The sequence below is a fragment of the Bufo bufo genome, chromosome 1 (assembly GCF_905171765.1).
Source record: "Bufo bufo chromosome 1, aBufBuf1.1, whole genome shotgun sequence".
In the NCBI taxonomy this organism is placed as follows: domain Eukaryota; kingdom Metazoa; phylum Chordata; class Amphibia; order Anura; family Bufonidae; genus Bufo; species Bufo bufo.
The window spans coordinates 234,715,251-234,739,428 of NC_053389.1; the positions used below are offsets into that span (position 1 = coordinate 234,715,251).

General features: G+C 45.0%; 1 protein-coding gene across 1 annotated transcript in view; it reads left to right on the forward strand.

The window, feature by feature from the left end:
• LRP6 (LDL receptor related protein 6) overlaps positions 1-24,178 on the forward strand; it is a 50,625-nt gene that overhangs the window by 23,298 nt on the left and 3,149 nt on the right. Inside the window, exons 4-22 of the mRNA XM_040437157.1 lie at positions 955-1,151; positions 1,466-1,597; positions 4,012-4,408; positions 5,855-6,026; positions 10,173-10,389; positions 10,478-10,767; positions 11,000-11,226; positions 13,311-13,495; positions 15,581-15,907; positions 15,989-16,188; positions 16,723-16,934; positions 17,038-17,228; positions 19,056-19,265; positions 19,350-19,475; positions 20,021-20,257; positions 20,508-20,618; positions 20,702-20,932; positions 22,902-23,038; positions 23,574-23,671. Coding sequence (XP_040293091.1) covers positions 955-1,151; positions 1,466-1,597; positions 4,012-4,408; positions 5,855-6,026; positions 10,173-10,389; positions 10,478-10,767; positions 11,000-11,226; positions 13,311-13,495; positions 15,581-15,907; positions 15,989-16,188; positions 16,723-16,934; positions 17,038-17,228; positions 19,056-19,265; positions 19,350-19,475; positions 20,021-20,257; positions 20,508-20,618; positions 20,702-20,932; positions 22,902-23,038; positions 23,574-23,671 — 3,897 coding nt within the window. The remainder of the gene's footprint in view (positions 1-954; positions 1,152-1,465; positions 1,598-4,011; positions 4,409-5,854; positions 6,027-10,172; positions 10,390-10,477; positions 10,768-10,999; positions 11,227-13,310; positions 13,496-15,580; positions 15,908-15,988; positions 16,189-16,722; positions 16,935-17,037; positions 17,229-19,055; positions 19,266-19,349; positions 19,476-20,020; positions 20,258-20,507; positions 20,619-20,701; positions 20,933-22,901; positions 23,039-23,573; positions 23,672-24,178) is intronic.

The following is a 24,178-nucleotide window of genomic DNA, read 5'->3' on the forward strand; positions in this document are numbered from 1 at the left end:
TTGCCACGTGAGAATAGAAAGAAACCTGCACCCATGAGCATTGGGGGGGGGGATCTAGAGGAAATGGACCCACTTATTTTTTTTTCTTTGCAAGATTTTGACAAATGTTGCAGTGGTTGCGGCACGGTGGACACCGCGTCCAGCATGGCAGCAGTTAACAAGGTCTGCTCCTCCTGCGTGTTTAGTCTTCAACCTCCCTCTTTGTTCCTCCCGGGGGTTGCTGAACCTAAATTTGTTTTATTTGTAGGAACCAAACGGTTCCAGCTGCGAGGACTGTGCGTCCGGGACCGACCTGTTTACTTTAGCCGCCCGCTCACCTCTGGGGATGTGTTTTTCATTGCTCCCTGTGTCTGATTACTCTTGTGATAATCTCCCTAGACCCGCACCCCCTCCTCCACAGGAAATGGCAGCGGACGGCATTTGTACTTTCCATTATTTTTTCCATAAAGTCTCCTTTGTTTTCGCTGCCTCCACAGGCTGATTGCATAAAGAGATCCTTGTGACTGAGTACATGACATGGAATCCCTGGCTGGCGATTATCTCCGTGCAGTGCCCCCCTCCCCACCACCAGGGCCCGGCAGTGGCAAATATTGCTCCTGAGAAGCAGAGCTTTCTTAGACATGCGCAAAATCGTTGCTGTATGCAAACTGTGTCAATTATAAAATGAATCCATGCTGAGCAGCAGGGTTATTTACAGGTACCTGCAGGGGCCCCTATATTGCTGGTAAGGAGCTGTCGGTGAAGTGTAGGGAATTGCTGTCTATGCAGTTGCTTAGTGCATTAACAGGAGTTAAGAATAGAGAGACCATCACTTTCCTGAAATGGATTAGTGCTCAGTATATAGCGGGTCCCATGTGGGACTGTGGTCCTTCCTTTTTTTTTTTTTAATTCACTTTTGCGCAATCTATAGAGGTTTACATGCACTGACTTTGAGGGTCTCTTTTTCTTTTCCAGACAAACGGTGGTGAAAGGATCACTTCCACATCCCTTCGCCCTCACCCTCTTTGGGGACACAATATTCTGGACGGACTGGAATACACGGTCAATTCTAGCGTGTAACAAGTACACCGGGGAAGACCGCAGAGAAGTGGACAGCAACATCTTCTCCCCCATGGATATCCATGCATTCAGCCACTTGAGGCAACCAAATGGTCAGTAGTGGTTGGTTTGTTTTCTATGGTTTCCTAATGCTATTCAGCAGTACGAATTGGCAAATCTGGAGTATAAAGCATGGGGGGTGAGACAGATCCGCAGCCTGAGGAGGATTTGAGACTGTTAGACTTCTGGAGAGAATACAGCTAAAATGGTATCGCTGGTCATAGTACCCTGGGAGCAGAGCTGCAGTGTAAGGCATGAGGGAGAAGTAGAGCCGGAGCCTGAGCCTTGTGAATGGGTAGGAAGTTGGATTTCAGGCAGTAGAGGTAATCTTCACATTTACCGATTTTTGTTCTTCTTTCTCTGGCAGCTACAAATCCATGTGCTGGGAACAATGGCGGCTGTTCTCATCTGTGCCTCATGTCTCCAGTGGAGCCATTTTACCAGTGCGCCTGTCCGACGGGAGTGAGGCTCCAGGATGATGGCATGACGTGTTTACAGGGTGAGTCTCCGCTGGTTTCTCACTAGGGAGAAATAAAAGTAAAAAAAACTGCCTGTATGTAGGGTGTTAGCAGTTTTACATAGGTATAGGAGTATAATACAGGATGTAACTCAGGATCAGTACAGGATGAGTATTGTATGTACACAGTAACTCCACCAGCAGAATAGTGAGTGCAGCTCTGGAGTATAATACAGGATCAGTACAGGGTAATGTATGTACGCAGTGACTCCACCAGCAGAATAGTGAGTGCAGCTCTGGAGTATAATACAGGATGTAACTCAGGATCAGTACAGGATGAGTATTGTATGTACACAGTAACTCCACCAGCAGAATAGTGAGTGCAGCTCTGGAGTATAATACAGGATCAGTACAGGGTAATGTATGTACGCAGTGACTCCACCAGCAGAATAGTGAGTGCAGCTCTGGAGTATAATATTGGATGTAACTCAGGATCAGTACAGGATGAGTATTGTATGTACACAGTAACTCCACCAGCAGAATAGTGAGTGCAGCTCTGGAGTATAATACAGGATCAGTACAGGGTAATGTATGTACACAGTGACTCCACCAGCAGAATAGTGAGTGCAGCTCTGGAGTATAATACAGGATGTAACTCAGGATCAGTACAGGATAAGTAATGTATGTACACAGTGACTCCACCAGCAGAATAGCTCTAGAGTATAATACAGGATCAGTACAGGGTAATGTATGTACACAGTGACTCCACCAGAAGAATAGTGAGTACAGCTCAGGAGTAGAATACAACTCAAGATCAGCCTAGGATAAGAAATATTGCTGTTCAGAAATGGCAAGAACTTGATCACAACGTGCATGGCTGTGGAGTATGGGGTAGCCATGATGTACTGTGCACTGCCTGTCCTGCATGGTGCAGAGCTTCTGTCCATCAGGCTCCTGCAGTCATTTGCTTATGGCATGGCCTTCATTTACCACCTCTTTGCCAGTGTATATGGGCAGCCTGTATAATGGATGGAGATGCTGCCACTAACGTATTTCCCCTTTAGTGTATGCATTTTTTTTATTTTATTTTTTCCGTCTAATATTAATGGAAACTTGGATCACTGTACCATTTACTTAGTGAGCAGCCTGGCCGCAGGCCAATGGTTTGTGCCCCGTGCTCGCTGGTAACGTTCGGGTAAGGAGCCGGTGACTAGTTAGGCCATCTGATAACAATCACTCCACAGGTGCTCCTGGCTGCCTTTTTGTCTGGCTTCTGTCACGCAACTGCAGCTGCTTGAGCTGTTAGTCAGCAGCACATAAAGAGCAGCAGGTTCCTGCGCGGCAGCGTCATAGGTTTTGGTAAAAAGCGTTCTCCAGGATCCTTCCGTATTCCCAGCACCAAACTCTGCTGTTCTGTCGGGACTCTGCGCCTTGGCGCCCCCTCTTGGCGTAGTTTCTCTCTGGCTCCTTTGTCTGGGCCTGGAATGTTGTCCCTGCCCTTAAGTCAACATTGAGGAATTCTCCTGCTTGGGCCTCATGTTTGTGTTAAGGGGGTGGGAGGAGGGGTACCTAAATCCTGTGGAGCCTTTGCTGAGGAAAAATGTCACTAGACTAAACACATTTTACTCTGAGCTGACCATTAATCCTGGGAGAGCAGAACAGAAGGCGGTAAAAATATTACAGTTGATTGGTAACAAAGCCCTCAATATCACATTGATATGTTCAGGGCTTGATGGGAGTTGTAGTTTTGCTACAGCTGGAGAGCCAAAGGTTGGGACCGCTGCTTCAAGTTATTTTGAGCTTTTGGCCACCCTCTTCACCCCCACCCACACAAAGTCTACCAAAAAATATCATTTCTTTAGGAAATCTGCATGACTGTTAATATGGCCACTATTACTGCAGCATTTTGTCTATGCATTCAGCTTTGCCATTCAGGAGTTTGGGAAAGCTGGATGAAATTTGCTGCGCAGAATAGGATATATGCACACAGCAGTGTAGTTTGTGTGGATTTTCCACGCGGATTGTCGTGCATTTTTCACTGGTTACCGTACTAAATCTGCACCAAAATCTGCATGTGTTACTTGTGGATTTTGTCGCGGATTTAGAGATGGATTTGCTCCGGATCTCGTGCTTTGCAAAGAGTAAATGCCGCACAAACAGTTGACATGCTGTGCAGTGCGGTTACTTTCCGAAGTGTGTACACAAGATTTTAAAGATCTCATCTACTTAGCTTGTACTGTATTAAGAGAGGATTCCACAAACTGCGCTGACCTGTTGTATTACTGCAAATTGTCGCAGTTTTCACATTGCTAGATCATGGTTAAGGATTGATTTGAAAATCGTGCCAGTTTACTGTAAAACCACACATTGGCGAGGTTTGCAACCATTTCATGTGGCCTTACATTTACTGAGGATTGAGATGTGGCATTAATGATTCTCCCTCTGAATTTCTGCAGGTGCGACAGAGTTATTACTTCTCGCCCGGCGGACAGATCTTAGGAGAATATCTTTGGACACCCCTGACTTCACAGACATCGTTCTTCCATTAGATGATATTCGCCACGCCATTGCCATAGATTATGACCCGGTTGACAGCTATATTTACTGGACAGATGACGAGGTGCGGGCTATCCGCCGGGCGCAGATAGATGGTTCATCCAGTCAGTTTATCATTGTTTCTCAAGTGTCTCATCCTGATGGCATTGCTGTAGACTGGGTGGCACGGAACTTGTACTGGACGGACACTGGAACTGACCGGATTGAGGTAACGCGGTTAAATGGAACCATGCGCAAGATTCTAATATCAGAGGACCTTGATGAGCCCAGGGCGATTGTGCTGGATCCAACTCACGGGTACGTTATGTTATACAGCCCTAGGGCTCATGCAGACGGCTGTTGCCTTTTTTGCGGACTGCAAAACTCAGATACAGTCCAGGCGTGCTTTTTGCAGCACAGAACGTCCTGCCCTCTATAGAACTGTCCTATCCTTGTCCGTAAAACGGACAAGAATAGGACATGTATTATTATTTTTTATTTTTTTTTGGGACCGCGGAGCAAAGATGTGGCCCCATTGGGTCTGCATCTGGCCAGAAAAAAATGCAGATTGGATGCTGACCAAAAACACATTTTGTGTGCACATGAGACCTTATACTGTAGTGCTGAGCAGTGTAGCTGTGAATCCTGCATTGGGAGTGAGATAGAAAACTTAAGATTTACATGCACCAATAATCAGCCAGATTATCGGAAACAGCCGTTCCTGCGAGCACTCGTTCCCTGATAATCTGACCATCTAACTGTGCCACTGATCACCCGATGAACAAGCAAAATGGTCGTTAATCAGCTGATCCTGTCGTTCGTGCAGGCACTCCAGTCATCGTTCCTGGGCAGTAGATTGTGGTGTTTAAACAGCGACCTGCTGCCCAGAAACAATGATTCTGTATGGAGACGAGGGATCACAATCGCGATCCCTCAACCTCGTACTGTGAAGGAGCGATCTCCTTCACTGAACGAGCAGCCGATTGTCGGGAAGGAACGCTTCCTTCCCGAGAATCGGTTGTTCCATCGGCACGTGTAAACCCGCCTTTACTAGAGCCTCCTTCTCCTCCCCTCTTCATAGACTTCTATTGGCTGCATGTAACATGATCTACCAGTGAGCTGATATTTTATGGTAAATGGTCAATGCAGGAGAGAAAAGAAGGAGCTGCTGATGTAGGACTTCTGGGAACCTTTTACCGGTCACTGGAGCAGAGGTTCTTGAGTCGCTTGTGTGATTTAGAGCCGTAGAGCCCATGTTTGACCATTGCACCATTCATTGTGTATTTGACTGCCAGGTACTGTGCTTGGCTGTCTCCAGCAGTCTCGCAGAAGTGAATGGAGTTGTGGTCACATGTGCACACTAACACTCAGTTCACACAGGGGACTTGGGACCCCCGTTTTTTGGATTATTGGGATTCCCTACGAAAGGACCCCCTCATCAATCATACTTTTATCACCTATCCTGTGGAAAATGAGAAAACCCTTTTAACTTTTCTTGCACTGGGTATTTGGAGCTATGTATCAGAAAAGCAGAGCACCAGCCATATAAATAATTCCTTGGCTCAGACTTTTGTATCTATTTAGGTGAAAAGAGCAACATGGTGTTCACATGGCGGGGAGATCAGTGGTAGATCAATAGATTTCCCAGCAGCTGTTTTCTCCCTGTCTTAAGGCGTTGGTTCTTGTAAAAGTCAAGTTAGGAATTCCTTGTAAAGCAGTTGCCCTTTGATCAGTTCTGCTTACATGTCCCTTTTATCTCTGCAGTTATATGTACTGGACTGACTGGGGAGAAACTCCCAAAATTGAACGAGCGGCAATGGATGGTTCTGATAGGGTTGTATTAGTGAACACCTCGCTTGGGTGGCCGAACGGTCTCGCATTGGACTATGCAGAAGGAAAAATATACTGGGGAGATGCCAAGACAGACAAAATAGAGGTAGGAGTCCGCTTTTCCTGAATTGTTTCTTCAGCGTTAAGACCTCTGCTTGCTCTCTGCTAGGAATATAGTGCATAGACAAAAGACTTGTACAGACCTAATACCTCTCCTCACCTTTATTACGCATCAAAACTAGCAAAACAAAACAGGATATCCATATTATTACCTTCATTTTTCTGTTTGCAAACTTAACAGATACAGATCCATAGCTTTGAAAAAAAAAAAAAAGGTAAAAATTGCATTCTATTTTTGAACACTTTTCAACGAAGGCTACTTTCACATCAGCGTTTTCCTTTCCGCTATTGAGATCCGTCATAGGTAGTGTTGAGCGAACTTGTGTTTAAAGTTCGGGTTATCGAAGTATCCCGTTATGGATTCCGTTACCAGGCACCATAACGGAATTTAGAATCCATAATGGGATTCTTCAATAACCCGAAGCTGAACTTTAGACGCCGAACTTAAAACACAAGTACGCTGAACACTGATCATAGGATCTCAATACCGGGGGAAAATGCTTCAGTTTTGTCCCCATTCATTGTCAACGGGGACAAAACTGAACTGAAGGGATTTGAGTGCACCAGAATGCATTCCGTTCCGTTTCATTGTGTTCCCATGACGCACACAAAAGAGCTGAAAACAGTGTTTCTGAGTGCGTCCTGGGAAACTGATCAAGACGGATCAGTCATGACTCACAATGTAAGTCAATGGTGACGGATCCGTTTTCTCTGACACAAAAGAAAACGGATCCATCCCCCATTTACTTACAATGGTTTTAGACACTGATCTGTTTTGGCAGTTTTAGAGATAATACAACGGGATCCGTTCATAACAGATGCAGACAGTTGCATTATCATGACGGAAGCGTTTTTGCTGATCCATGACGGATCCAGCAAAAACGCAGATGTGAACGTAGCTTAAAAAGCTAAAAAAAAAAGTATAAAATTCTCTAAAAGTGGTTTTAAAAAACAGCCTCATGTCCTTGTATCTATTTTGGTGGCCCAACAGAGAAGGTTACAGCCATTAAACCACTACTTCTGCTTTTAGTACTAAAATGTTGGCCATTAAGGGGTTAATAAGGGGCCTTTGTTCCCCATTTTGTTAATTTGTGACGTTCTGAAATAAGACGGCGTGTTCCTCGCCGCCTTCAGGTGCTCCCTGTGATAATAGTAAGGGACGGGTCTTGGGTTAGCCGCGTGTTGTATGCGCTGTTCAATCCAGTGGGATGTAGCTCTATATTTAAATTTTTTTCTGAACTTCTAAGTACAGGCGTCGCTTTGTGGGTTCTCTGCCAGTCCCCGAGACGTCGATAAGCTGGCCGTGGTGGTTAATAGACCTCAGCAGGGGGGTTCAGAAGAAGCTTTTGTTCCCCGTTTTTATCTGGCAGCTTGCAGCAGACTGTCTCTACAGCAGTGACATTAATCTCTTTAAAAAAAAAAAAAAAAAGATGGCCGCCACTCATTGTACCACACCAGCAGGGAGTGGGAGGGGCGTCTAATGTGAACTGCACATCACGGCATGCTTAACCCTGTGACTGCTGCGACTGTTATTCCACATATTTGTCCCCCTGCCTTTTTTTTTTTTTTTCACTTGGCATTGTAAGGATGTTTACTCCATAGACTTTCCAATAAATGATGATGGAGGCAGCATGTCCGGTACAAAAATCCCTTTATTGGGAACCGCTCAGGTGAACAAAAACGTGTTACAGGGTTGTTACGTTTCGGCTAACACATAGCCTTTATCAAACACCCTACTCCATAGACTTCACATTAGTGTGAGTGTGCAGCAGTGTTTGTGAAAGAATAGTGCTGCTTATGAACATAAAAGGGTTAAATAACGGAGCACTAGAGTTCCCAATGCTGTCCCCCCTCCCCCCCATGATCCCAAATAAGGGAGGTTTCCGAGTCCCCTCTCTGAGGAGCAGCTCGTATGTCAGTTCCCTGCTCCATTGACTTCTAAATACGTTTTCGTGGGATGACCCCTCTAAGTGGGAAGCTGCTGTCAGAGGTATGACTGGCCACGTACTACAGTGTTATAATCATTTCCATGTAATCAGGAGAAATAACCATGCTTGCTTCCAGTGAACAAGAACTTTCTTGTTTTATTTCCAAATGCTAAAAATCCATCCTTTATTCACTACTTCTCACAGCTGAGGGTCTGTTACAGTCTGGAATCCTGGAGTAAACATTTGACCTGCACTAATACATTGTAGTAAAGGCCAGATTTGTGCTGCGGATGCGTTTACATCACAGAGGAGCTTTTATATTGTTAGATAACCTACAGTACTTGGTGAACTGTTGCAGCTCTCATGTGCTCTGCTCTGTGCCGGCTCTCCGCCCAGGGAGTTGGGTTGATGCGGTTGAAGCCACATGTGTTTCCTGTAGTCGACTTTCTCCCCTCTGCGGTTTCCTGGTGTTTAGAATTGACCCCTAACGTGAAACTTCACACCACTCTGCACTTCCTAGAGCTGCAACCACCACAGATTTCAGTTCCTGAACTGGGGTGAAAAATGGGGGTTATCTAATGCTTAACCTCTGATGGACCAGAGATGGCTTCACATGTAAGAGGAGACACTGCTGGGAGGGAAATCCCTATGGCTGCTGGGCGAATCTTCTTATGGTAGATCCTCTGGCGGATTGTCTTATGGTAGATCCTCTGGCGGATTGTCTTGTGGTCGATCCTCTGGGCGGATTGTCTTGTGGTCGATCCTCTGGGCGGATTGTCTTGTGGTCGATCCTCTGGGCGGATTGTCTTGTGGTCGATCCTCTGGGCGGATTGTCTTGTGGTCGATCCTCTGGGCGGATTGTCTTGTGGTCGATCCTCTGGGCGGATTTTCTTGTGGTCGATCCTCTGGGCGGATTGTCTTGTGGTCGATCCTCTGGGCGGATTGTCTTGTGGTCGATCCTCTGGGCGGATTGTCTTGTGGTCGATCCTCTGGGCCAGGGCTGGCCAACCTGCGGCTCTCCAGCTGTTGTAAAACTACAATTCCCGCCATGCTGTAGGCTGATAGTTGTAGGCTGTCTGGGCATGCTGGGAGTTGTAGTTTTGCAACAGCTGCAGAGCCGCAGGTTGGCCAGCCCTGCTCTGGGCGGATTGTCTTATGGTCCTATTTATTCTTTTTTTCTTCTTGATTTGGGGAATTCTTTGTGGTGTCCAAGGATCATCCAGCTATACTTGGTGCTGTGAAACAGTATCATTGAAGAGCAATCTCCGATTCAGTTTAGTTTCTCATGGTCTTGTATGGATGACATGAGTTTTAGGCTACATGCACACGACCGTATGTGTTTTGCGGTCCTCAAAAAAAAGGATGACTTCCGTATGTCATCCTTTATTTTACATTTTTTTGCTTATCCATTGTAACAATGCCTAAAACTGACAAGAATAGGACATGTTCTATTTTTTTTGCTGGGCTATGGAACGGACATACTGATGCGGACAGCACACGGTGTGCTGTCCGCATTTTTTGCGGACCCGTTGAAATGAATGGATCCACATCAAAGCCAAAAAAACTGTGGCTCGGATGCGGACCAAAACAACGGTCATGTGCATGAGGCCTAAACAATACAAGATGGTACTTGCGAGTCCCAAGGTGAGAGAGGTTTTAAAGTAGACCTACCACGTCTCCTTAAATCCGCAAAAAAAAACGGAACGGACTTGGAAACAGAATATGTTCATGTGCATGTAGCCGATGGGACAATTCACCGCTGATCCATCCAGTTGTGATACTTGTCAGGATGCAGTTGATAACGGGATGTAAACTATAAGAATGGAATTGATATCACTGGAAAAACAGGTTAACTTTTCGTTTTGGGCCTATGTCTAAGTCATATGAAAGGAGGATCCCCCGAGATAGACCTATGAGATCTATTGAGTGGTAGTGAGGTTAATCCTCTTGCGGGTCCGCTGGCCCATCCGCAGTAGAAATCAAAGTGTCAGTCTCGGATTTCTCTTGCAGATCCTTAAATAGTACACAACAGATTTGCCATAAAACCTGAATGTGTGAACGTAACCTTAAATCTAGACTGCGTGAAGCTGTCAGGCTTGCTGACTCTGGTAGAAGCTGTGTGAGCAGGACTAGGCCAGCATCCTCTTTTGCCTAGCACTTAGTCTTGTGCTTTGTAGTAAGTGTGGCTCCATGACTTATTGCAGGTTATGACTACAAATGGAACTGGTCGGCGGGTGCTGGTGGAGGACAAGCTGCCTCATATCTTCGGTTTCACGTTGCTGGGGGATTATGTGTACTGGACAGACTGGCAGAGGCGCAGTATCGAGCGGGTTCATAAGCATTCGGGGGAGCGAGAGGTCATCATAGACCAACTGCCTGACCTGATGGGATTAAAAGCCACCAACATTCACAGGATGTCAGGTGAGTAAAGGACACTGTCATTTGGAGAGGATCTTGAGGTTGTGTATTGCCTCCGTGTATTCTAATTTTGTTTAATCTTCTCTTAAAGGGACCAATGCATGTGCAGACAACAACGGTGGCTGCAGCCATCTGTGCCTCTATCGCCCTCAGGGACCACGGTGCGCTTGTCCCATCGGCCTAGAGCTCATCAACGATATGAAGACGTGCATCGTGCCTGAGGCTTTCCTGCTCTTCTCTCGACGGGCAGACATTCGGCGCATTTCTCTAGAGACAAACAATAACAACGTAGCCATCCCACTGACCGGCGTGAAGGAGGCCTCTGCTCTGGATTTTGATGTTACGGACAACAGGATTTACTGGACAGACATAAGTTTAAAGGTGCGTGCGTGAGTGATAATGGGTAACAAGTCTTTTTGTTCTGCATTAGTGAGCTGGAAAAACACAAAATTTGTGTGGTTCTGAAGTGGTGAGTCATTTTTCCAGTTTATATGTAAAGGAATTTTGGACTAATTTGGAACTATATTGATTATATGATCATTTTACATCCTGTTGTATACTTTTAGTCCCATTCTGAGGTGCATTCACAAATCTTGCTTTGTGCTCTTTACAGACGATTAGTCGTGCGTTCATGAACGGAAGTGCTCTGGAGCATGTGGTTCAGTTTGGCTTGGATTACCCAGAGGGCATGGCGGTGGACTGGTTGGGGAAGAACCTGTACTGGGCAGACACTGGCACCAATCGTATTGAGGTTTCTAAGCTTGATGGCCTTCACCGGCAGATCCTGGTGTGGAAGGACTTGGACAGCCCGCGGGCACTCGCACTTGACCCAGCAGAGGGGTGAGTTACCAGATAATCTGTTATACCTAGATACACTTGACCCAAGAGTTGACCTTAATGTCCATCCTTTTACTCCCTGATACCCTTTCCTGTCATGAAAGATGCGTACCCCTTAAGATAGCCTGGGCAGTGAGGTCTCTCATGCGGTTTCAGACACTGTGCTATTTTTGCTTATGGGCTGTCTGATATTGCAGCTCACCCTTCCTGTGGAAGCTGGGTGGCAACTGTGGCATCTTAGACTTGCATGGCTGACTAGTAATACAGTGGTGTGGGAGCAGAGGATCTGTCGCTGCAAAATGAGGTTGATTTCTCTGCTGTGGATAACCTCCTCCCTATCTCTCGCCCACCTTTCTGCTCTGAGTCTCCCTCTCCGTCCTCCTTCCGCTGTGGATCCCTCCTCTTCCGCTGTGGATCCCTCCTCTTCCGCTGTGGATCCCTCCTCTTCCGCTGTGGATCCCTCCTCTTCCACTGTGGACCCCGCCTTTATTAGACCCGCTCACTGGAGAATTATCATTTTCTGCTTTGTGAAAGAAAATGGAAAGTTTTTAAAAATGGCTGTTGTCCTTTTTGTCCGTCTCTGTTCATTGTAACAAAGGGACATTTATCTACTCTATCAGTAATGACACAAAGGTGAAATATTATCTGGTCATTTAGTCAGAATCAGTCTCCCTGCCATTCCTCTTGTGTAAAGTAGGTCATGGCTGAGCTGAAGAGAATGTGCAAAATCATGTAGGTAAAGGTGAGCTCTGGAAAAAGACGACAGAAGCTCCAAGCTGTAATCATGGATGCATGTGCAGAAATAACGTAAAGGGCTTGTCTCACTTCAGCAAATAGCATTTATTATGTAGTGGAAGTTAATACAAGGCACTTACTAATATATTGTGATTGTCTATATTGCTTCCTTTGCTGCCTGGATTAATTTTTCCATCACAGTATACACTGCTTGTTTTTTTGGTTACGGCCACCCTGCAATCCATCAGTGGTGGTTGTGTTTGCACACTATAGGAAAAACACCGGCCTATGTGCACTTCCATGGTCCCAGCCGCCAGAGAGGCCAGCACTTTTTCCTATAGTGTGCAAGCACGACCACCACTGACAGATTGCAGGGTGGTCGTAACCATGGAAACGAGCAGTGTATAATGTGATGGAAAAATGAATCGGCCAGCAAAGGAAGCAATATGGATAATAACAATACATTAGTAAATGGCTTGTATTAACTTCCTCTACATATTAAATGTTTGCTGAAGTGAGACCATTTATATGGATACACCTTAATAAAATCGGAATGGTTGGTGATATTAACTTCTTGTTTGTGGCACATTAGTATATGTGAGGGGGGAAACTTTTCAAGATGGGTGGTGACCATGGCAGCCATTTTGATGTCGGACATTTTGAATCCAACTTTTGTTTTTTTTTAATAGGAAGAGGGTCATGTGACATCAAACTTATTGGGAATTTCACAAGAAAAACAATGGTGTGCTTGGTTTTAACGTAACTTTATTCTTTCATGAGTTATTTACAAGTTTCTGACCACTTATAAAATGTGTTCAATGTGCTGCCCATTGTGTTGGATTGTCAATGCAACCCTCTTCTCCCACTCTTCACACACTGATAGCAACACCGCAGGAGAAATGCTAGCACAGGCTTCCAGTATCCGTAGTTTCAGGTGCTGCACATCTCGTATCATCTGAAGGCAATCGTCTATGCTGTGAAGATACAAGATGTGCAGCACCTGAAACTACGGATACTGGAAGCCTGTGCTACATGATGTGTCACATGACCCTCTTCCTATTGAAAAAACAAAAGTTAGATTCAAAATGGCCGCCATGGTCACCACCCATCTTGAAAAGTTTCCCCCCTCACATATACTAATGTGCCACAAACAGGAAGTTAATATCTCCAACCATTCCCATTTTATTAAGGTGTATCCATATAAATGGCCCACCCTGTATAATGATATTGCTCAGTGCCCTTTAATGCAGTAGATCATGTCCTACTCTAGTCACAGCCAGAGCTGCCCTCGTCGTTCTGTCTGTGCAGTCTCGACCAGAGCTGTATAAAGCATCCAATGTATTGTTTTCTAGGTTTATGTATTGGACGGAGTGGGGTGGAAAACCTAAGATTGACAGAGCAGCTATGGATGGAAGTGAACGCATCACCTTGGTGCCCAATGTGGGCCGCGCCAATGGGCTAACCATTGACTATGCAGAGAGGAGGCTTTACTGGACAGATCTAGACACCAATCTTATTGAGTCCTCAAACATGCTCGGTGAGTAATCCTAATTGTTGCATTACATTGGCCTCCTGAGGAACAGCTTAAATGCATGTTCTGATCATGCATTGTGTCTAGAGATGAGCGAATTTCATATTTTGAAATTCGTTTGCGATTCATTTACTGGTAAAAGCAGAATTGCGTTATGGATTCCATTACCACGGAATCCTTTAGAGGCATTCCGTTATTTCATTCTGTCATAATAAAAGTCTATGGGCTGCAAAACTGATCCATCCCGTTTTCCGTTATGCACGGGAGTCCTCTCCTGCATAATGGAAATGAGACGGACCCATTATGCAGCCCATAGACTTTTATTATGACGGATAGGACTCCCACTCCGTTACTACTCCCTTTCTGTAAAGAGCGATCTGCCGCACAGAAACAATGAATCTGTATGCAGCAGTGATTGCTGCAGGTAAACGCAGCTCTCGCCTCCAATTTAAGATCAGGCGATTGTCAGCCCATGTAAAGGGGCCTTTCCAGTCGCATCCAGAGCAGCATTTAGTGTTCTGCAGCATGTTGAGCTGAGGGATTTTAAGTCCTATCCATACACTTGGGCACTTAGGGACCAACATAAGAAATCAGCATAATATTAAATAAGCTTAGCGTAGTATCAGTGCATGAAGCATTGTTATGCAGCCTTGTATGCATATTTAATACTAACAACCATCATGGCTCGTCTCTGTGAGCCGTGTGCCGGGCCTCGGGCCAGCGAGGTTCCTGCAGGTGAATGAAGGGCTCCCCAGCTGTGCAGCCTGCTCCCCACGCCTGGGTACGTTTCTGTTCAGGAAGCGAGTCTGCTCATGGAGAGGTGCCAAACTCCACTCTCTGCACCAAGTTAATTTGCATTAAAAAGGATTTATCTGCAGGGGGAAATGTTTAACACAGTGTTTTAAGTAACTGATCCTCTTTGTATGAAGCATCCCCGTCTATCGGCCTCTTTCTGTGGCCCACAATCCTCCGCTCTCCTCCAGTGCAATTCTGACGGCTGCTTTAAGTTTTATCTCCGTTTCTCATAAATTTGCCATTATCATTGCACCTCTGATATGCTTTATTTTAAATGTTTTTCAAGATCTCTGCTTGCTTTCTGTGAGTGTGAACTTTATTTTACATTCAAGAGGCAAAAGTCTACTTTTCACAGCAGTAGTTTTGTTAGAGTGTATCTGTTTGGAGTCCAGAATAGGAGAAGATTGATTCATTGTAACAAGCAAGTTTATATCTGTCTTTCGTCATTTGCATAGAAACTTTAAAAAAAAAATTTGAGAAAAAATGCATTCGCTGACAGCAAGCAGAGACTTAAACAAATATGGAATATTTATTTTCAAGGTCCTTCATTGTCCATTTCAGATGAATTAGGGCAATTCAGAAAAGGGGAATGTGGAGACAGCCATATTCTCTGTGGCTCTCTTGTGCATGTAGCAGGGTGGATTTGATTTAAATCACTAGTCAGTAAGGCTTGATTTAAATCATAGTTTTCTCCATAAAGACTAATTCTTGCTGGTATAACTTATAATATGCAAGTAGATGAAGATTTTTAGAATAACAACTTTTCATATTAGTTTGATTAGGTTGATTCTGTATTCATAGGTTTGTAGAAGTTAGGATTAAGGTCTTTTTCTCAACTCTGTTCATGTTATAACATTTTTGCTGTGAAGAAGAGGCATGTGATCTCTGCTGAGTCAAATTCAGTTTTGAGAACTGCAAAAGTAAACCAAGCATCTCTGATAATATCTTGTAGGCAGAGAAACTGCCCAATAATCTTACAAAAACCTCTGGAAGAGCATGACATTGTGAATGGATTAATGGAATTTATTTGCCCAAAATTTTTTACGTATACAGCCTTATTCTACATAATTAAAAAACTAATCTTTATTTCATGCTGGAATAACCTTTGGATGGTAATATATTTTCCTCAAAAAGCATTTTATATTAAAAAAATATATATTATTTTTATTTTTTAAATCATTGATTTTTTTTTTTTTTTATCCACCCTGGCATGTAGTCTCACATCTGGAGACATCTGACCCTTTTCCTAGCCTACGCTTTTGTCCCAAGTCTTACAATCTTTATACTCACTCACAGGACAAGATCGTGAAGTCATAGCCGACGACTTGCCGCACCCTTTTGGTCTTACTCAGTACCAAGATTTCATATACTGGACTGATTGGAGCCGTCGGAGCATTGAGAGAGCCAACAAAACCAGTGGCCAGAACAGGACCATCATCCAAGGTCACTTGGACTACGTCATGGACATCCTGGTATTTCACTCCTCCAGACAGTCAGGCTGGAATGAGTGTGCGGCCAGCAATGGCCACTGCTCCCACCTTTGTCTGGCCACACCGGTGGCTGGTTACACCTGCAGTTGCCCCGTGCACTACTTCTTGAACCCGGACAACAAGACTTGTAGTGGTGAGTGGTGGATCGCAGCGAGCTGCCAGTCTGGGGGTTATAATGTCTGTGTGCCATGTTAATGTGTTGCTCTCGTCTCAGCTCCTAGCTCCTTCCTGCTCTTCAGTCAGAAAAATGCGATTAACAGGATGGTGATCGACGAGCAGCAGAGCCCTGACATCATCCTCCCTATTCACAACCTACGCAATGTTCGTGCCATTGACTATGATCCTGTGGAAAAGCACCTGTACTGGATCGATTCCCGGCAGAGCATCCGCAGAGCCCTTGAAGATGGCAGTCAGGTGAGATTCAATCTTTACCATGAAATAACTTTCATTTTCTGACTAGATAAAAAAAATAATTGTGGTGATTAAATTTGTAATACATTTTTAGAGTGAACAGATTTTCATGTTTAAGAGCTACACAGCAAATCTCCTGCCTGGTACGGTTATATGATAAAATTCTGGCAGTCTGAGGCCACCACTGTGGGACCTTACCGCACGCGGTGACATTTAGTTCTAGAATATCGTAAAGAGGTTTTTAATGTGATGTGAAGGAGTTGTCTGGAATCTAGATATTGATGACCTATTAGATTGTTTTGGGGTCTGACACCCCCACCAATTAGCAGTTTGCAGCTGGTGCCAGGACAGAGCCATTGTGTCCTCTTGTCTTATTGCAGCTCAGCTCCTGTTCACTTGAATGGAACTTGGAACCCTTTAAGAAACGTTGGACCTAAACTTCTTTTTTTCAGTTTTTATGCCCAGTATATAATGCCTCATAGACTGGCACATGGAACCGCTTGATATTACCCTTTCTAGTTTAACCCTACCTTTCAGAACGTGACCTTGGTTTCCAACACAAACCCCAACCAGAACCTAGACATGCAGCCCTACGACATGAGCATTGACATCTACAGCCGTTTCATATATTGGACCTGCGAGGCGACCAATGTTATAAATGTCACCCGCATGGATGGCCGCGCTGTAGGAATCGTTCTGAAAGGAGAGCAAGACCGACCCAGAGCCATCCTGGTGAACCCAGAGAGAGGGTGAGTGAGAATTATTCTTGTCGAGTGAATGATCAGTCTATGGCCCTCTAATAATTGTTATATGCATGGCTGACCTATTGCTGGTGTTCTTCTGCTTCTCCAGGTACATGTATTTCACCAATCTACAGGAACGTTCAGCCAAAATAGAGCGCGCCGCGCTGGATGGGACAGAACGTGAGGTTCTCTTCTTCACCGGTCTTAGTAAACCCATCGCTCTTGCCCTGGATAATAAAATGGGAAAGTTATTTTGGGCAGATTCAGACTTGAGACGGATCGAAAGCAGCGACCTGTCTGGTAAGAAGCATTAGGTTATTTAAAGCGGGTGCCTCGTTAGCCGGCCCTGTAAATAATATGGTTATGGCTGGGAAAAGCCCCAGTTGGACTGTCAATTCTCCAGCAGTGCCCTCTGCAGGAAAATTGAGTTTTACATGCCACCTGTTCAAATTTGTGGTGTTTTCTGATCTGTGCCATTGTCGCACAGCTCCATGTTCCCTCCTTCCACTCTATAGGGACTAAGCTAGATCAGTTTTTGCTTAGTGTCTGTAGGAGGCAGACATACCTGTAAGTCTGCTGATCATTTTTTTGGGGCACTTTTACGTTTGCACAGGGATTACAGGGAGCCCCACAACCCCCCCCCCCCCCCTTACTAAGAGTGGGGAGACCAATGAGTCTTCAAACACATGCTCAGTATCAAGGGACCCCGGGACTCCACTGAAACTATTCCTGTCCTCTATTCTTGTGTATATCGCTCCCCCACTCCCACAGCTGACCACTGGGCTGCGCTGCACTAACCTTTGATTACTGGAATCTTCAGTAGTGTGAGCCCCTATGACAATATTTAGCATGCGTAGTGCTCAGTTCTATACGTATCGCACTCTCCTGTCCTATAGGAGAGATAAGTGTCTCTATATATGGTCTTGTATAATGTAGTATGCTGGCAAGTAATAATTTAAATTGCTGCAGCTCACATTGCAGTCTGTGGCAGGCAATGGCCAGGGATGATAGGTGCACCGAGCTGCCATGTTTTGCATGCCCGTCATCTGAGCTTCTTGATGTTCGGATATGTTTGTAAAGGAGAGCAGGAAGCAATGCGGGAGCCTTCTTTAAATGCAGGAGTCAACAATGGCTACTTAGGGCTATGTGGTCTGTCCTGTGTCCTGACACGAGTGAGAACATTTTTAGTTACTTACCATAAAATCCTTTCTGTTTAGTTTACCAGGGACATGGCTCCCACCCTGATTGCTCTTTTGTTGGGTAGTTTGAGATGAACAGAGACCCGTCTGTTGCGGGTTTCTCCATTATTATGCCACCTTGTTTCTCCTTCTAATGCACTGATCTAGCTTAGTCTCTGTGGGAAGGGTGTAGCTAGTGGGAGGAAGGAACACTGTACCCATGGTCTATCCTGTGTCCCCCAATGAACAGAAGAGAGAGGGATTTTATGGTAGGTAACCAAAAAAAATTCTATGTCCACCATAGCAAGTACTTTTTTTCTATTTTAGTCCCAGTGCATCTAAAGTGAAACCTGATGCAACCTTGCAGTAGGTTTAAATCTCCTTGTTCAGAGGATATTACAGCTTCCATGCAGAGCCTGTGTAGTCTGATATCCTGCGTGAATTCTCCCTTCTGTTCCCAGTTCTTTTCTAACATACATTAGGTCAGTGAGAAATAAGTATTGGACAGATGCGAGTATGACTGCAGGACCTGACTGCATAGGGTTGGATTTTCTGTTTTCATGGAGGAGCTAAAGAAAGTCACAGGAGGTTTTAAATTAAAACCGGCTGCTACGTTTTTTTTTTTTTGTTTTTTTTAAGGTTTCATTTTTGCCGCATTGGGACAATAAATAAAAAATTGTGTTGGTGGACATAGCCTTTCAGGGGGTATGATCAATTAATTCATCATCATTATCATGGACTGTTTTACAATAGTGTAGAAGACCAGAAATATGCCGAATTTGTGGCAATGACGTTAATCGTTTAGAAGGGGATTAGTCTTCTGTTTGCGTACATGATACTTCTGTACTGGATTATTGAAAGACAGATTGTAGGAATTTCAGCGTCATTGAATACTATTTTTTTGTATTGCTTGTGAAGTTTGGTCTCTCACATAATGTCTCACTGACAGGTGGGAACCGCATTGTGCTGGAAGATTCCAATGTGCTGCAGCCGGTGGGACTCACGGTTTTTGGTAACCACCTGTACTGGATCGACCGACAACAGCAGATGATTGAACGCATTGATAAAATGGGTCGAGAGGGGCGCACAAAAATCCAGGCCCGGATCCCATTCCTGACTGATATCCATGCTGTGACAGAACTGAGTGTGAAGGACTACAGTGAGTCCTGCAGTTGTTGGCACTAATTTTAAGAAATGCTGAATGAGCAGAAAGGTTGATCAGCAGTTAATTTTTCTCTTTCAGAGGAGCACCCCTGCGCACAGGAGAATGGCGGCTGCTCACACATATGTATAGTGAAAGGTGATGGAACAACTCGTTGCTCATGTCCCATGCACTTGGTCCTTTTACAGGATGAGCTGTCCTGTGGAGGTGAGTGACCAAACTTTTCAATACTGACTGTGGCATCTCCAAACAGTGGCCCCCAGGTCTGCCATGGCTATGTCAGACCCAGCCTTTATTACTGGACAGGCAATAATGCATTGGTATACCAAAGCATTATATAAGTGCATTGTGAAGTCCCATTGTAAAGTTTAATGGCTTTAACAAAACAAAAAACAAAAAAACTTAAATTTAAAGCTTAAAAAGCAATGGTGGACTTGAAGTATTTTCCCCCAATAAACACCACCACCACACAAAAGTGTTTAGTTAATTAAAAAGTTATATGAATCTCAAAATTGTTCCATTGATGAAGAAAACCTGTCGCCACGAAATGCAGTGCCATCTGCAGACAGCGGGTTATAGAGCAAGAGGAGCCGAGCAGATTGTATAGATCTGTGGGAAATATTCAGCAAACCTTGTCATTTTATTCATTTCAACCTGTGTGACTCGCAGCAAAATGGTCCTTAAAGTGTTACATGTTAGTGTGCCATATAACATCAGGATGTATTAACCTCCTGTCTCTTTATTTTTTCCAGAGCCCCCCACCTGCTCCCCCCAGCAGTTCACTTGTTACACCGGAGAGGTGGACTGCATTCCTGCAGAGTGGCGCTGTGACGGCTTCATGGAGTGCGTTGACAACAGTGATGAACACAACTGCCCCAAGTGCTCCAGTACCCAGTTCCAGTGTGCCAGCGGGCAGTGCATAGACTCTTCTCTCAGGTGTAATGGGGAGGCCAACTGCCAGGACAAGTCTGACGAGAAAAACTGCAATGGTGAGCATCCTGTAGTCCAATCTGCTGCTGAATTTGGCTTCCTTTGGAAAGCTTGGTGACCATATTATTCTAACCCAGTTTTACCTGGAACAGATGGGGCACTGTTTGGTGGGATTTTCTTCTATTTCTTAGATTTGGAGTTTTCCAGCCTGTGGCTGTCCAGTGATTGCAAAACTACAACCCTCAGCTGACCTCAACAGCTTGCGGTCACTGCCTTATGTTTAATTGTACCTTCTTCCCGTTTCCTCAGAAATCTGCACTGCTGACCAGTTTCATTGCACCAATGGCCAGTGCATAGGAAAACACAGACGATGTGACCACAACAGGGACTGCAGCGACGGCTCCGATGAATTGGGCTGCTGTGAGTTGATGATATAATACACCATACCCCACCCCTAGATTCACCTACCCCTCCCACCTAATATCATGTATTGTCCCTTACAGATCCTACAGAAGAGCCACCTCCACCCTCAACAAACACCATTGGCTCCATCATTGGTGTCATCCTCACTGTCTTTGTGGTCGGTGGTGTTTACTTTGTCTGCCAGAGGGTGTTGTGCCCCCGTATGAAGGGCGATGGTGAGACCATGGCGAACGACTATGTGGTGCATGGTCCGGCCTCTGTGCCCCTGGGATATGTGCCCCACCCAAGCTCTCTTACCAGCTCCCTGCCAGGTGGGTGTACTGCCATTTTGAAGTGTTGCTGCTGCTTGCTTTATGCATTCAAAAAGTCAACAAGTATCAATTTACAAACTACTTCAATGGTCACTGTCATTTCAACAACCTCTGCATAAATCATTAGTAGAAGTGAATGTAAGAGAGTTTGAAATATAGCTTTATTAGAGAAAAATGACTTACTCTGTTATCAGCTGCTTCTTCTCTCTCCTGCACTGATTACTCTCTCTCAATTCATTGGTAAATTTCTTATTGAGAGACTAGATGAACTGCCTTCTAACTAAGGGATCAGGTTAGATGCTACCCATCTTGTGAGGGACTGATACTACTTTCGCCCCAGTGCTGGATTCACTGCTGCTCAGCGTCACTATAATGCCCTCCATGTTCCTTCTGCTGCTCCTGAGAGTATTCTACAGAGAAATAGGGGAGCAGTATCGCCTCTTTGTGTGCTGTATATGGGAGACATCATAGCAGCTAGTCTTCACCTTCTAGCTCTAAGAAAAATGCAGGGTACAAGTCATATAATTGACAGGCATGGCCCGATAGGCATCTAGTCATGGCTGAAATGGGGGGATGGGGGGCTGGCTTTTGTTGGAGCCCCTCTGGGCTACCATGGCTATACAAGAGAACACCACAATCTCGGTTACAGTGGGCTATCAGCTGTTATATTCTGCGATGTCCCACACAAGGCTTAAAGGGAGTCTTTCACCTAAACTGACCATTATAGAACACTAACACCATGATCTGCATTATAGTCCCCATATCGGAATGCTACTTACCGTATAGCTGCCCATCATAAAAACACTTTTATTCAATATGTTAATTAGGTTCTGAAGGTGCCCAGGGGGTGGCGTTCAAGCGGCCGGTGCCCAGATCCCTCGTCGCTTTTCATATGAAACCCCTCCCCTTTCACCCCTCTCACCCACCCTAGGTTCTTCAGAAATGCAGCCCTGTTCACAAGATTCGCCGCGCCTGCGCACTTCATTCCCCGTTATAGGCAGAGGCACAAGAGCGTTTAATGCGCTTGTGCCGGATTGGGGAATGAAGTGCGCAGGTGTGGCGAATCTTGTGAACTGCGCTGGCGCTGCATTTCTGAAGAACCTAGGGCGGGCCAGAGGGGCGAAATGGGAGGGGTTTCATATGAAAAGCGACGAGGGGCCTGGGCACCGGCCGCTTGAACGCCGCCCTTGGGCACCTTCAGAACCTAATTAACATATTGAATAAAAGTGTTTTTATGATGGGCAGCTATACGGTAAGTAGCATTCCAATATGGGGACTATAATGCAGATCATGGTGTTAGTGTTCTATAATGGTCAGTTTAGGTGAAAGACTCCCTTTTAACTGTGCGTCTATATGCGATGAGGGGGGTTAATCAGTTCTCCACATTTGACACATTGGGGTCTTTCTGTGCTGCTTTGTCTTATGTGTAATGGAAACCTGGAACTGTAAGTGTGCAAAACACCTTTAAGAAATGGTATTGCTTCATATCCCTTATAGCAGGCATGACCAACCTGCGGCTCTCCAGCTGTTGTAAAACTACAACTCCCGCTATGCCCTGCTGTAAGCTGATAGCTGTAGGTAGTCTGGGCATGCTGGGAGTTGTAGTTTTGCAACAGCTGGAGAGCCTCAGGTTGGCCACCCCTGCCTTATGGTGTCCTGTTCTAGACGCGCCATCTCCACCCCCACTCTACAACAAAGAGCTGCCAACATCCTTCCCCCAGTGTATAGAGTGAGGACCTGTATCCAGTTGCATGTGGGTGCTGTGAGTTCATTGTACCGGTCATGGAATCGGGTTTCACACACTTTGGGTGCAGAAATTCACAGCCGTCTCTCCTGTCTTGTAACCCTTTCACTACTAGCATGCTCCACACTTTACTTTGTGTTGTGGTCTTCATATGACTGGTTATTATTGCCGGTCATTAGGATTGTCTCTTCCTGTAATTTTTTTTTATGATGGTTTCATCTGCAGGAATGTCACGTGGGAAGTCTGTAATAAGTTCCCTGAGCATTATGGGTGGGAGCAGCGGGCCGCCGTATGATCGCGCACATGTGACCGGAGCATCATCTAGCAGCTCGTCCAGTACCAAAGGAACTTATTTTCCACCGGTGAGTCAAGGTCTCTGTAAATGCAGTCTGATGATGTGGAGACAGTTCGATAGTGTTGTGAAATTTTCCATGGCGTACTTCCAAAATAATCCCGAAAGATCTTTTATTGGGTAATAGAAGGTTTTGCACCAATAAACGGTGTTTCACTTCCTCACTGTTTTCAAGATCTCTGCTTACTGTCCATGAATGAGAAAATAATTACATCCACAGACTGAAAATGTGTACAGGAGTTATACTCCTCACAGCTGAGGGTTTGTTAGTTATATTCAGTTTATAAAATTCGCTGTGAACGATACATATCAACAGCACAACTCTCTATTAGAAAGGTGCAGAAGTGTTCCTTATACACTAATGAAGCATCCAGTCTTTGAAGAATATGACGATCTACTTTCCACAGTCCCCCATCTTCCATGAAGAGTTGACATCTCATGGGATCAGTCGAGTGATTTGTCCTCATTGTTGAATATTCTGCTTTGGATGACATTTTTTTGCACTAGTAAATCTTCCCTAGTAATGTATTTCCTTCCATTTTCAGATTCTGAATCCTCCGCCTTCCCCAGCCACGGAGCGTTCACATTACACCATGGAGTTTGGTTATTCCTCCAATAGCCCATCCACACACCGGTCTTACAGGTAATGAGCACTCCTTAGGTCAGGGCAAGACAGGATTCGCCTCTTGTCTCACTGTTTAGAAGTGTTCTCCAGCATCCACTCAGAGCTGTGCCTTGCACAAGTCATGATGTGACAGTGTAGCACTGTGCCGTGCCGGTCAAGATCTCTGCTTTCAGTGAAAATTAAGACCCCTGTTTACATCCTGGTTCTCACTGAAGAGCATATAGGAATGAAAAGTCAGCTCACCACCATAGAAATAGTCAGGCATGTAGGAGATGACTTATCCAGTGCACGGAAATGGTTCCGGGCTGGCTGAAAACTTGTCCTGACCTAATGCTTTAGGATACTTTCACACTAGCGTTTTTCTTTTCCGGCACAGAGTTACGTCCTAGGGGCTCAATAACGGAAAAGAACTGATCAGTTTTATCCTAATGCATTCTGAATGGAGAGAAATCCGTTCAGGATGTCTTCAGTTCAGTCACTGAACAGCGTTTTGGACGGAGGAAATACTGCATCATGCTGCGGTAT